At 42.8% G+C, this 12,711-nt stretch overlaps 2 protein-coding genes across 26 annotated transcripts in view; both read left to right on the top strand.

The window, feature by feature from the left end:
• LOC120950293 (uncharacterized) overlaps nucleotides 1-7,113 on the top strand; it is a 58,332-nt gene extending 51,219 nt beyond the window's left edge. For 22 of the 25 annotated variants that reach the window (XR_007452076.1, XR_007452078.1, XM_040368213.2 and 19 more), the window contains one exon: nucleotides 1,950-7,113. Coding sequence is in view for 22 of the 25 variants with exons in the window: in XM_040368213.2 (XP_040224147.2) it covers nucleotides 1,950-2,034 (85 nt within the window). In the remaining 3 variants the exon portion in view is untranslated. The remainder of the gene's footprint in view (nucleotides 1-1,949) is intronic. The other 3 variants (XR_007452077.1, XM_049606815.1, XM_049606813.1) reach the window with 3 other exon arrangements.
• Nucleotides 7,114-7,183: 70 nt separating this feature from the next.
• LOC120950295 (uncharacterized) lies at nucleotides 7,184-12,655 on the top strand. The gene is made up of 6 exons (XM_040368220.2): nucleotides 7,184-8,162; nucleotides 9,620-9,826; nucleotides 9,895-10,440; nucleotides 10,502-11,029; nucleotides 11,109-11,967; nucleotides 12,042-12,655. Exons 1-6 carry the CDS (start codon nucleotides 8,022-8,024, stop codon nucleotides 12,179-12,181), a joined length of 2,421 nt encoding a protein of 806 aa, XP_040224154.1. The 5' UTR covers nucleotides 7,184-8,021; the 3' UTR covers nucleotides 12,182-12,655.
• The last annotated feature ends 56 nt before the right edge of the window (nucleotides 12,656-12,711 follow it).

Genomic DNA, 12,711 nt, shown 5'->3' with positions numbered 1-12,711 from the left:
TAAATTCACGTTTCCCTCATATGTCCATAGTTGTATGCATATTCCTATCCCTTAACCCTACTTTTCTTCTCTATGTCTTGCGTGTCTATGCGCTTTCGAATGCGTCGTGTGTGTTTGTGTGAGTGTGGAACCGATTGTTACTGCTAGAATGTGATTAAACGGCACTGGAATCTGAAGGTTCAAAATTTAAAAAAGACATTGTTTTGAAATTGCCTTTATATTCTCCAACCCATTGGATCATTAATGGAAGAAAACATACGAGAAAGTAAACCAATCCGGATGTGTTTTACATATGAATAAACGCGCATTAGTGCTGTTTGAGTTGCTCCAAGACTCGTACATTCGAAAGGTCGCCGTCTGATCGTGTATACCACACATTTCCTGTCTAAATGTTTGAGTAATGATCTCTGTTTGAATCTCTATATTTTTTCATCTTTGTTTCACTATTTTCTCTATTTATGTAATTCTCAGTCGTCTGTGTCTTTGCGTATAAACGGTTTTCTTTTGTAAATGTAATTTTATCTGTTAACAAAATAATTACAAATCGTTACGGGAGCCTACTCTATGTTTTCTTTCATTTTGTATGATATCTTGATTTTTGTGTAAAAATATTGGAAAATGGGAACAAAAAACTGTATACAATTATTCGACTGAGCAGCGTGTAAAATACTGCCCAATACGCTGTAACTACAGCGTAACGAAACTATTTTACAACCTTTTTGTGTATCTTTCAATTGGCTTATAGGTGTCACCACCGTGTGTATGTGTGTATCAACGAAATTCTATCCGCGCTAAGAATTGGAACAAAAATAGTGTATCAGTAAAAAGCTTTATGCAATGTTGTGCTAAAAATGTGCTAGACAAACGAATAAGGATGTAAACAGGGTGATGTAAGAAATGTCATGGTACAACTTCTTGTTTTTCCTGTTCGCCGCAATGTATTCGTCTTTACTATCGCGTAACTTTCTCATTCACTCTATCGGGTGTAATTTTGTGTTTCGTTTTGTTAGCGTTGTGGTTTTGTTTATTGAAAAAGTTTCTTTTCCTACCCAGCAATTGTACATATGTTTTGAGAAAATGCATTGTAAATAATTTTTATAGTTTTGTGTGTTTTTCTTATGTTTTTTTTATGAATGTTTTCAACTTTATTACGAGAAATTGTTAGTCTTAAGACATGCACATGTTCCATCCCATCGTCACTGCATGGTATCCCTTATAATCTGTTTTGTGTGTGTGTGTTTTTTTAATACAATTAGTTTTTCTTTCCTTTTATCTCTCAGTTTGAGAATGTACGTACAACTTAGGAACGAATTGATCAAATGTAGAAATTAATCGTTTCAAGAACATATAACTCCCGGTGCATTTTTTAAATGAGCAGCCGATATTCCAATACTATGATAACCTCATTTTGCGTATCGCACCGATCATACAATGCAATGCTTTAGCTTTAGACCTAAAAAATATATGCGTTCAAACTGCTTGCTTTGGTAGTTGGTGCTAATAAAGTAAGGCATTGTCATTGTCACGCTTATATGCGATTTGCTGCCACCACTCGCAAATCAGCTTTGCTGTCGATGTACTAATTAATATCATCTCTTTTCTCTTTTTCTTTCTCTCTCTCTCTTCCTCGCTATTACATCTCTTGAAAACCGTAAATCATACTGATATTGCTGGATTCCGTTGTTCTATGTGTTGCAATGTGTTCACGCGTGTTGTTTGTGGCGTATTGATGGTATTTTCGTTACATCGCAAACGGTTTAAACAATGGAACAACAACACAACAAAAAACCAAACTCCAAACCTCTACCCAAACAATAACGCGCCTATCTATAACAATTGACAAACCTGCGTCCTGCACCTACCATTGCACACCATAAAATTGCACATCAACGTTACAACAACCAAAACCAAAACTTATTCGTCGTTTTGTCCTCGCGAACTCGCAACAGTTCTTATGATGAGGACGAAGACTACGAGCCAAACATTGATATTCTTGAGTCCCAATTGGACGATTGCATACTGAACGAGTGGTGAGAAACGGTAAAAATAGAGTCGGCCGAGGACTTCGAGCGGGCCGAGCGGGCTATTCAGGAACAATTAAATCGACTCTAGGAAAAAAAAAAACAAACGCAAAAAATACATACACAAATCGGAAACAGTGTATGTGATTGCACTTGCCGGTTTGCCGTATTTGCTACAGAGCACCGATGAATTTCAACCGACGCAGCAGTCGATCCACATTCAAACGTATGCAAGAAATCTAATAAAATCCAAACAACACAACGTGATAAAGAGTAAGAGAGAAAAGAACGTCGAAGGGGATTGGATACACTACAAAGCATCACTCAGCACTACCACCACTACTAGCGGATGGACAACAACATCTTCATCAGTGTAACAACCGGCTAGTGCTAATGCTACAACTGCTACTACTCTTACTACTACTGCTGCTGCTGCTACTATTACTACTATTACTACTATTACTACTACAAATACTATCATTGTTGGCAATATTAACTGGCACTGTAAATGCAATTGGCTATTACCAGTAACTTAAAACTCAAATTGTCCTCATCTATTGTTTTTATCAATTTTTCGAAAACTCAACTTCAACAAGCAATGTGTTTTAATGTTTGTATTAAAGATATATGCAAGCGTCATAAATTCTGTTCCGCAACAGCTCATGTTCCGTGCATTAGGTGTACACGCAACAACATCAAAAAAGGATCAAACACTTAATAGAATGCTGTTGTATGCCAGAGGAAAAATAATCGTTCTAGCTCAACAGAAAGGATACACGAACGTTTGGTGTGATTAAAATTCATAGTTACCACAACAACAAAAACAAAAACCTAACTCACACTATACAGCAGTAACCCCTCGTAATAGATTTGTATGCTTTCTCATACGCTCGTTGCAGGTGTTTCCTCTTTGTTTGACAAAAATTAAAACCACTAGCGCATATCATACCTCTCCAGCAATTGTGCATTGTTATCAATCTGTTGTACATTTTGGCTCATTTTATAGGTTTCACGAGCAGCGAGCGTATCATACCGGCATGCACAGACGTACCCATCTTCAATTGCTAGGGCCAGAAAATATTGTCTAAATCTAAAGTAGAGCGATCAAAATTCTGCTCAGTGAACCAGTGAAGGGTAGCATTAAGGAAGTAATGAGGCCATCTCGTTTTTGGGTTCGCATGTGTTCAACAAATCAACCATCAATTATTGCTTCTGGTTGCGAACCTTGGCTGGGTTTTATAAGTGTATTCTCAACAATGTATTCAACATCATGTGTAGTTAGTTTGAATAGTTCGAGAAAATTCGATTAGTATTTGGTAGGAGCATTGGTTCCCGTTTGCAATGCTAGTAAGAATCGGACACGGGGACCGTGCACGACGTACAGCACCGTGCATGATTAGCGCAAACATTCATTTTCCCCGTGAGCAGTCCATTATTCTCGTAGTTGATGGAGCGAAGGATAAGCTTATCCTTCCGGATTTTTATTTTATTTTTTTGTATAAGCTTTACAACGGTGCCAAAATAATTGTTTCGTTACGTTTTAGCGTTATGTATTAGATGTTACTCCTCGAAAGAAAGTGCGGGGAAGATTATATGTATCACGACCTTTTATTAAGATATGTTCTAGTGTCCCTCTATCTCTCTAACACAAACCCCCAGCTAGATAAGCTTAGTTGAGATAAGAATCGCGATAAAAGATGAATTAGATATCAGGTACAGTGGCTTTAGAGTTGAAATCCGTCCTTGGCACCAGCACGATTACGCAAAGGATTGTTTGGCAAGCGTAGCAGTCGTATCAAGAGGGCTAGGGTTGTCAGATGGAGTATGGTTCACCGTAAGCTTGATGCTTTTCATGATTTAATATCGCCATCCCTGCCATGATCGATCCCTTCCTCTGCAAACGCCCATCGTACGTTAAAACCGTCATCCTGACTTCGTGCTACACTCATGTTCACCAACGGGACTCACTGAACTCAACCGATCGTTTACACGCGTTGCCACGATCACCATCATTTTCATCGAACCAGCCAGCTGTACAAATCGGTATCATCTTAACGAGTTGACTATCCATTATCATAGCGAACGCGAGAAAAATGTAGAGAGAGATTTTCTGGAAGAGAGAATAGTCGGAAACGCGTTCACGCGGACAGTTTCCATTGGTTTGGAAGTTGGAATAGAACTCAATGCAAAATTATTTGTGAACATTGTTTTTCCATGAATTGTTCCTTGCGGGAGCTACCTTGTGCTGTTCTGTTTCTGTAAAAATTTCATACGCTCCATTGTCACCATTATGACCACAGGACACTAAAAAGAGAATTGTTTAAATTGTCCCTAGGAAAAACAGCGATGACAGTGACGACAGTGACAGCGAAAAGATCAGCCTCAGGATAAGTTGGCGCGAGCGGTATATACGCAAGCGTCGCAATAAGAAGAAGCGCCGATAGACGTTAAGCGCATCTCGATTGTTTCATCCGTGATCACTACGCATATCCTACGCGACGTTCCTATCCTACCCTATTCCCTATTGATCGTGGATCCTTCCCTTTTGTTTTCTTCCCGCTGTATCCCAATGACGTCTATCGTGTGTTGTTGCCATGTGTAGTAATTGTAGGACTGCAACGGAGTGGTAAACGAACCCATAAGTCGTTAGGCGACCCATACCGATGAGCCTGGCAGATTAGTTCTATAATCAAAACATACTAATTGTTTCGCGGAACAGGCGTACGACATGTTTTTAGAATCAGTGTTAATCGTTCAATATATTGATTGCAATTTGCTTACTACGACCGGTAAAAGGTAATGACACAAAGCTACTGATGTGACGCGTACAGAGAAAAAGAGGAATCTGACTGAGAGAAAGCGATAGAGGGAGTAAAATCCGATTGGTTGGTATTTTATGAAACCTAAGGTAGAGTTTTGGTAGGTGGAACTGTAACTGCGCATTGTGTGCATCCTCTTGGAAATTGTAATTTAATCGAATACTAGAGGAATTGTATGTAAATAGATTTGACAAAACGACGCAGCAAAATAGTGAACAAAACTCAAACGAGGATCAACACAGCTAAAATGGAGCGAAATAAAAAACAAACAAACAAGTACGAATGTATCGATGGATCAAACTCTCATCAGACGTATACATAGAAGCTCGAAATCGGAATTCAGCAAAGGAAGCAAAACAAAGCGCATATCTAGTATGTAATTAACCTGTGTAACCTCCTATCTAGTCCAGATATATTCGTGCTAAATTTTAAACCGCTAACTCTGACCATATATATATACATATTCGTACGTGTGCTGAATATTCTTAAAACAAACTCTTTGCGTCGTTCGGATCGTGTGGTCTGGTACGATCAGGTCCACCTAAGTAATCCTCTTTTGCCAAGTAGCATCGGATAATTAATCGGTAAAACGTGAGCCATATTCGTGTAGCTTAGCATGTTTAATCGTTGGTCAATCGTCCAGACTATAATCCATGTTTGGTTCCATTGCGGTCAAACTGAATCGATTATTAGACGTGGACATCGTCGTGTGTCACTGTTAAGTTTTGTTTGCATACGTTGCGCATTGCGTTACATTGTTTTGTCGATCAGAGGATTGTTTTAAGCGCACTATTTGGTTGCAACTGTCCTATGATTGGCGTGCAGAGCTTACCTTTCATTAGGTGTGAGTGTGTCTTTAGCACCCATGAACTATTGTACAGGTTTTAAGACGTTAGTTTGCAGCGAACAGCACTCCCAAACAGGAAAGGCTTATTGCGGTAACTGAACAATGTAACCGCGAGATATATGTGCTGATACATGACTTATAACAACCCGATTTTCTCTGTCTTATCAAACTCAATACTCAGAATGGTGATCGTAGGCAAGAATTAGAGTGCTGGTGGAGTCGTATTGTGAAAGTATAGTAAGTGATCGCAGCTAAACATGACACCATATTTTACAACCACTGTGCGTCAATGAAAAAAGGGAATCTGGTTTGAGAGACAAGAGAAAAAAGCGAAACAACCAAACTCCAGAATTGCTTGGAAAGCGGACTTGAAGCTCCCAAGATGAAAATGTTATACACGGAAATGATAACACACGGATTCGTTCGCTGGAATTGTGAGAAGAAAACATTGTCGCACCTGTAGTAAGTTGAAAAAAGAGAAGAAAAACAAAAGCCCCGTGTAGGAAAGGAATACAACCAGCGGAATAGAAAGAACTGATCATTATTTAGATTTTGTGAATAACCCCCTACAATGTACTCGTAGCAAACAGCTGCTAAGGTGTGTGCAAAGCGAATTACCAGAAATGAAACCAGATTAGGGTCATAGGTCAAATGTCAAAATGAAATGAACATGAACAACTTCTAGGGTAGTATCACTTTAACGCTAAACTAAAAGGGATCTTTCCTCTCTGGACGGAAGAGATCTGCTTGCCATCATACGAGAAAAAAAAAAACACATGACGGCTAATATGTAAGCGTTTAGTATTTTAGTAGAGTAACGTATAAGTTATGTCTCTTTATGGTTTTTTGTTTGTTTTATTTTTGTTTTTAAATGCAGGGCGCATTGGAGCTAGAACCCACGAGAAATGATCTTAGTGTAGTAGCAGCGGAAGTAGTAGTAAGATGATGAACAAGAAGCAAAGTGCAGCAAACACGGTTTTGTAATGTCGTACGGCAATCGTACCGAAAGATTGAATTTCAAACCAATCGTCCATTTGTTTGGACGGTTCACAGATTTAGTTTATTTGTTTGTTTGTTTTATTTTTTTTATTTAAAAACAAAACTAATTTCTATTGTTTGTTTGCATATAGATTTTGTTTATTTAGTTGTCTTGTATTATTTATAAACAGTCCCAACAATTACCAACACATCCCCTCTTCCCTTTATACTTAAAAAATGAGTAGATGTACATGAACAGACGTAATAATAAAATTGAAGAAAAAAAAACACAACAAACCATGTCACAACGTAAATGACATACATTTTCTGTAGCAACTTGCAAACAGAGCTGTAAACAGAGACGATAACAACTGAGGGAATTTGATAAAAAAAAACCGATCTGTGTAAAATTGATCGATAAATTATTAAAATATTTAAAACACGAAAATGGTGTTTTCCTTGTGTGTTATGTTATTTGAGAACCATTTCCTCGGAGAATATTTGCGAAAGTTTTGTAGCACCGTATAGAAGAAACACTTCCAATTAGATGGCGTGGGTAGGTCCACTTCGGATCAGGTGGTGCTTCCTCGGTTTCCCTGACAACGCATAGCAAGGAGTAAAAAAAAAACTAACAACCATTCAACGACCTACTGTGTGCTGCAGTAGAACAGTGGAGGACTGTCAGGAATAAACTTGACTTTTCTGGAGGCGATTCCACGTCGACCTCACTCCTTCAAGAACTCCCGGTCTAGGGGGTGTGTACGCTTCGCCTTCGGTCGCAATCCGCTCGGCGGCATTCGGACGTACTACGGTTGGGAACCAGCATCGGTGCTTAATCGATAACGAGTCAAAGGTAGGGTCGTTTTGGAGGTTCTGGTTGCATTACAGCGCCAGAGGACGAGCGGGCAGTAGATAGATCGGAGAATTCAAGGTTGTCAATATCATGGTCGGGTCGGTCGGGTCGGGCACGTTCGTTCAGCCTACTTTCAGTTTCAGTTCCCGTTCGAACGTCGGTTGCATACGGTGCTGATCGTTGCGCGCTGCCAACCGGGCACATCCTTGCTCGGGCCAGTTAGGCCCATCCGTGTCTTCCGGTATCGTTCCGGTGTTAGCGGGGCGGCGATACACATAGATCGCGTGTGAATTATCGCAATATTATGACCTAATTTTTCGGCTTGCCGCAGTGTTCGGGAGTCCGCAGCGCCCTGTTGGTGCTTGTGGACCAGAAAGTTTGAATCGTGAATCAGTTTGCGCCATGAGTAAGGAAAATCTTGCGCAAAAGTGTGTGATAAAACGGGAATGATTTGAGTTCTAGTACAACCCCAACATTCCGACCGTGATTTAATACGCCCCAGCATGAATACTTCAAAGTGGCTTCCGAAACAGCACCAGGAGGTGATCAAGCTGTTCGAGCAATCGCGCCAGCTGGAACGGGAGCTGCGGATATTGGGCAAGAAGTTTGCTACGGATATTAATATTGATCTACCGGATTACTATGTAAGTAGCGACGGGATATCGCGCACACGAGAATATCACCAACCAGGGATAGAACCGACGAATCGAAAAAAATCAGCTGCATCATAGTCCTGGCAATGGAAATATTTCCATTTTCTACAGTTCTATTGACCCTCGTTTAATATCCTTTAGCTTAGAACGCTCCTTGAGGTACACGTTACGCCATCATCGATCACAAGGATAGCAAAAAAACGCACACACACACAACTCCGAACGTCATCGGAAGGAAACCGTTTCAATTTCCTTTTGGTTCGAACCAAAACCTTGATATTGAGTTATTATCAAGTGCAAAAGTGAACCGTGACGATGTCGTGAGCGATGGCTGGAACCATCGGAAGTTGATTGAGCAACTGGGGGGGGGGGGCTTAGAGGGAAGAGGGAGGGGTTGGGGCCCAATGTGGCCATCGAGTTCGCGTGCCGTTTAAGGTGCAAATGAAAAACAAACATACACTAACGACCATTAAATGCACAAAGCGCGAACTCGTTGCTGGTGTTAGTGAGCAGAATGAGCGAGGCTATGGGGTTGAAGAAGTTTAGGCAATAAATCAAATCAAATTCTTGAATGAATGCCCGCGCAAAGGCACAATGATTGTCCTGGTTTCTGCATGCTTATATAGAGCAACTGGAAACGGTTTGCTGTCTTAGAACTACAGGGAATGTTGAAGAATTTGTAGATGCAGGATAATGATAACTTAGGTAATGGCAGGATCTATTGCTAACAATATAGAATGCGACCTGCCATACCGTCTGAGAGAAGTTATGTTGAATGCGAAGAATAAATTAATTTATTGTTAGAATACAATAAATCGAGTCAAGAGCCAACCAGGTCAACTAATCTGCTTTCACCTCAAAAACTACCATCCTCGTGGGTAAAACTTTCACCAAACATCCTTGACCCAACTAGCTCACGTAAATTAGCCCTAGCTTCTCTATGGCAAACGGTTGAAATTGAATTATTGTTACATCGATCATGAAGTTACGGGCATTTGTTCAAATACACCTGTGCATGAGAGACACAGGACGGCTGGTTTACCTTCCCCAACTTCGATTGGCCTCGGATGTCTCAATGGTCTAAGTTCATTGAAATAATGCGCCTTCACCATGAGCCGGAACGGAGTGGGTTGCTACTGAATGTCCTTTGCACAGCCCAAATCCTGTCAATCCGTAGCGCGCGGGCTTCAGTGCGCAAAATCCGCCCCCACCCATAAAGCACCAGTCCCAGCCGACCGGGAACGGCGCGTATCGTTTTACGATCGCATCGAAACAGGCACGTGGTGTAAGTGGCCTGTCTAGGATGGGGCCATGATTCCTCAATCCACCGCGCTCCACAGCTCTCTTCCTTTCCGCCGCCGTCGTTGTCCTTGCTATTCATTCAGCTGTGCTTTTATAATGCTCTCGTCTCGTCTGCTCTCCCGCCTTCATCGCGCTTGTGGACGCAGGAATTCGAACGGTTGCTACAACAAAGTCGCGAATGCTTCGAGCGGTCGGCCCACGTGCAGACGCGCCTGATACGAATGTCGGCATCATCGGCGGACAAGAATGTGGAGCGAAGCTTCTTCAAGATTCTGCTGAACCGGAAGGCACATCTAATACGGCAGAACTTGCGTAAGCGCAACTTGCAGCTCATTTTCATCATCAACAAGATGGTAATATGGTTGTTTTAAATTAATAAAATTATTTGACGATAATAAACCCTTTGCTTTCCTCCGTTCAGATCAAGCTCATGCTTGCGGCGACCTACACGTCCGAGGTTGTGGTCGATGGAGCACTGTTACTGTGCACGCTTCACAACGAAAGTGTGATCCTGGCGCAAAAGACTACGCAAGCTCGCACGCAAACAAATGCGCAAATCTGCAGCAATTCGTTCCCCCCGCTAATGTCCACGCCGAAGAAGGTCGACGTGGGAACGATCCTGCAGATCATTACGAAGCAACGGGCCGAGGATTGCTGCAGTACACTGATCAACTGTCTGCTGACCACGTGCAAGGGGGCGCTGAGCGTGACGAACGAGGAGAACGAATCGGACACTTCTAGTGTGGAAATTTTGCGGGCCCTAACGACCAACCTGCAGGGACCAACCGAGGGTGGGAAGCACATTGACCCGATACAGGAAGAGATGAACATTAGGCGCAAAGCGAGTGTGAACATGATATCAAGCGGGGAAATTCACTCCCGCGGAAAGGCTACACCCGGCCGGAAGGTGGTCGTGTCACCGATTGTGAAGCCGGAATCGCGCGAACCAGACGAATCGGAGCATAATGTAGGTGGATGGAATCAATGGATGATATAGAGAAATAATCGATTCGTTTTCTTTTGGGCAGGATCCGGCGATACATTTCTTCGATGCAATGGCCGCCGAAGCGGTGGCGTACAATTCCATCAACTATCTAGTAAACGAACCGGATGGTATGGATTTGCTGGAGAATTTGATTGCTGATGAGGAGATTTTTGTGGCCAACGTTATCATGAAGGTGATCAAGTACTGTCCATCGGCGTTCGAGCGAGAGCTTACGAAATCGGAGCTGATCAAGTGGGTGAACCGGGGCACTCGCGGCCTGTGGACGCAGGTTGGCGGATCGCTCGAGCACGTCGTGCTGTGGTGGAGCTCATCGCCGTTGGCCTGCAGACCGGCGGCCTGTGCTAAGTATCTGCGCGACTGGCTATCGCTGCTGCAGCCGGACGAAGCACCCGAACCGATACTGTCCACCCTGAAGGGGCTGGGGGAAACGCTCACGGTGCATGTGACGAGCACGATCTGGGACAAGCATTTTCGTTTGGCTGTGGTGTCCTCCAGCCTGCCGGTGGACTATGCCTTCGAGGAGGGTGAGTTCTGTGGTAAAAATGTGAATGTAAGTACACGGAATGCACAGACCAAGCAGTAAGAGCATAAATAATCTGATACGTGTGATCTGTCTTTCGTCCTGTAAGGTGGAAGGAACCGTTTGTGGGAAGGTTTGGAGTGAGCTGCTTTATCAACTGGTGCAGCTATCGAACACCTGCGACATCGGCACGATTGCCAACGAGCTGCCACTGGTCGAGCAGATACCGGTTCTGCATCGGCTCGATCATTCCATCCATTCCATGCGCATCTGGGCGGCCAACAAGGCCCGGTCGCTCTGTACCGACTGGAACATGATGATGTTCTTCAAGGTGGTCCACAGCGACATAGGCCTGTGCCTGGAGCAGCTACAGTACATACGCGTGCCGGAGCTGGCCGCTGACGATCCGCTGGAGGTGCAGGTACAGGTTTGCGTTGCGCTACGGGCGAAGCTTGTGTCGGAGATAAAGGAAAACATCATCAAGCTGAAGGCGACGTGCACCGAGTGTATCGATGTGCTGGCGGCAGTCTGCCGCACGACGAGCCTTGCCTCGCTAACCCTGTGCTTCCCGTACTTCAAACACTGGCAAACGGAAGCCCTTCAGGAACGGGCCAACGAGTACGTGGCGTACTTTTTCAACCAGATCTATCTGCCCGTGATTCAGGCGACAAAGGACATTGAAATACTAAAGCTTACGCTGAAGATCATCTGCGAAGCTTGGTTGGATCATATCTATATGAAGAAAACGAAATTCAGCAGCGCTGGGGCGTTGAACTTGCTGAAGGACTTTGACGGTGTGGCGGAGTGGATCAATGCCTGCGAAGCGTTGGATGAACGGTTACGGGAAACCCTGTCCCATCACGAGGTACTGCGGATGTGCGAAGGAGTGGGCAAGCTGCTGCTCCGGAAGCCCGAGGAAACGATATCCATTCTGCCAAGTCCGTCGAAAGCGGGCAAGAAAACCGATGGTGAGTGCAAACAGTGGGATCGTTCTTGAAAGACGATTTATTATGAGTATGTTTTTTTTCTATTCGTGTTCTAGATACTGCCGACGAAAAAGCGCCACTGCCACCGGAAATGTTTGTTCCGAATCAAAAGCGTTGGTTGGAATTGCGGGCCCGCGACAGACGTGCGGTAAATCTCAACTGTCTGTGCCTTTGTGCCGGGATGGATGTGTACTAGAGGAAATCTTCAGACCCTATCGAACATAATTATCGAGCTTAAGTGACCGTGAAACTCTATTTTTTGGTTATCATTTCTCTCTGCTATTCAAAGTTAAGGCGTTTCTGCCACGAATATCTTTTTTATTTATTCCACTTTTCAAAAGTCAAGTTTCTCTGCCATGCTGTTGTTAATAATTTAAATCGAAATACATTGTTAGCAACAAAAACCTGTCTTGGTAATGAACATAACAAACATTTTTATGGGTAACGGAAAAATCTTGAACAATTTCAAATTGGATCTATGATGTGGATGACATTTCGTCTGGTGCGATCGTTTGAGCAAGTACAAAAATCGTTCTGGTCTGGTGTTGGGTGTGATATTGCGAAATGTTAATTATGAAACCACGCATTGGGATAAAACTAATTTTAACAAGATTATATCATCCAAAATATCACTATTTAACGTTTTAGTAAAACATTTCATTGATATTTTTGTAAAATTGGCCCTGTTCAGACCTGTCAGTGTGACAGCGTGCGCAGTTTGTTTAT

The sequence above is a fragment of the Anopheles coluzzii genome, chromosome 2 (genome assembly GCF_943734685.1).
Source record: "Anopheles coluzzii chromosome 2, AcolN3, whole genome shotgun sequence".
Classification (NCBI taxonomy): domain Eukaryota; kingdom Metazoa; phylum Arthropoda; class Insecta; order Diptera; family Culicidae; genus Anopheles; species Anopheles coluzzii.
The sequence above is the reverse complement of the archived record's forward strand: the minus strand, read 5'-3'. Positions and strand labels throughout refer to the sequence as shown.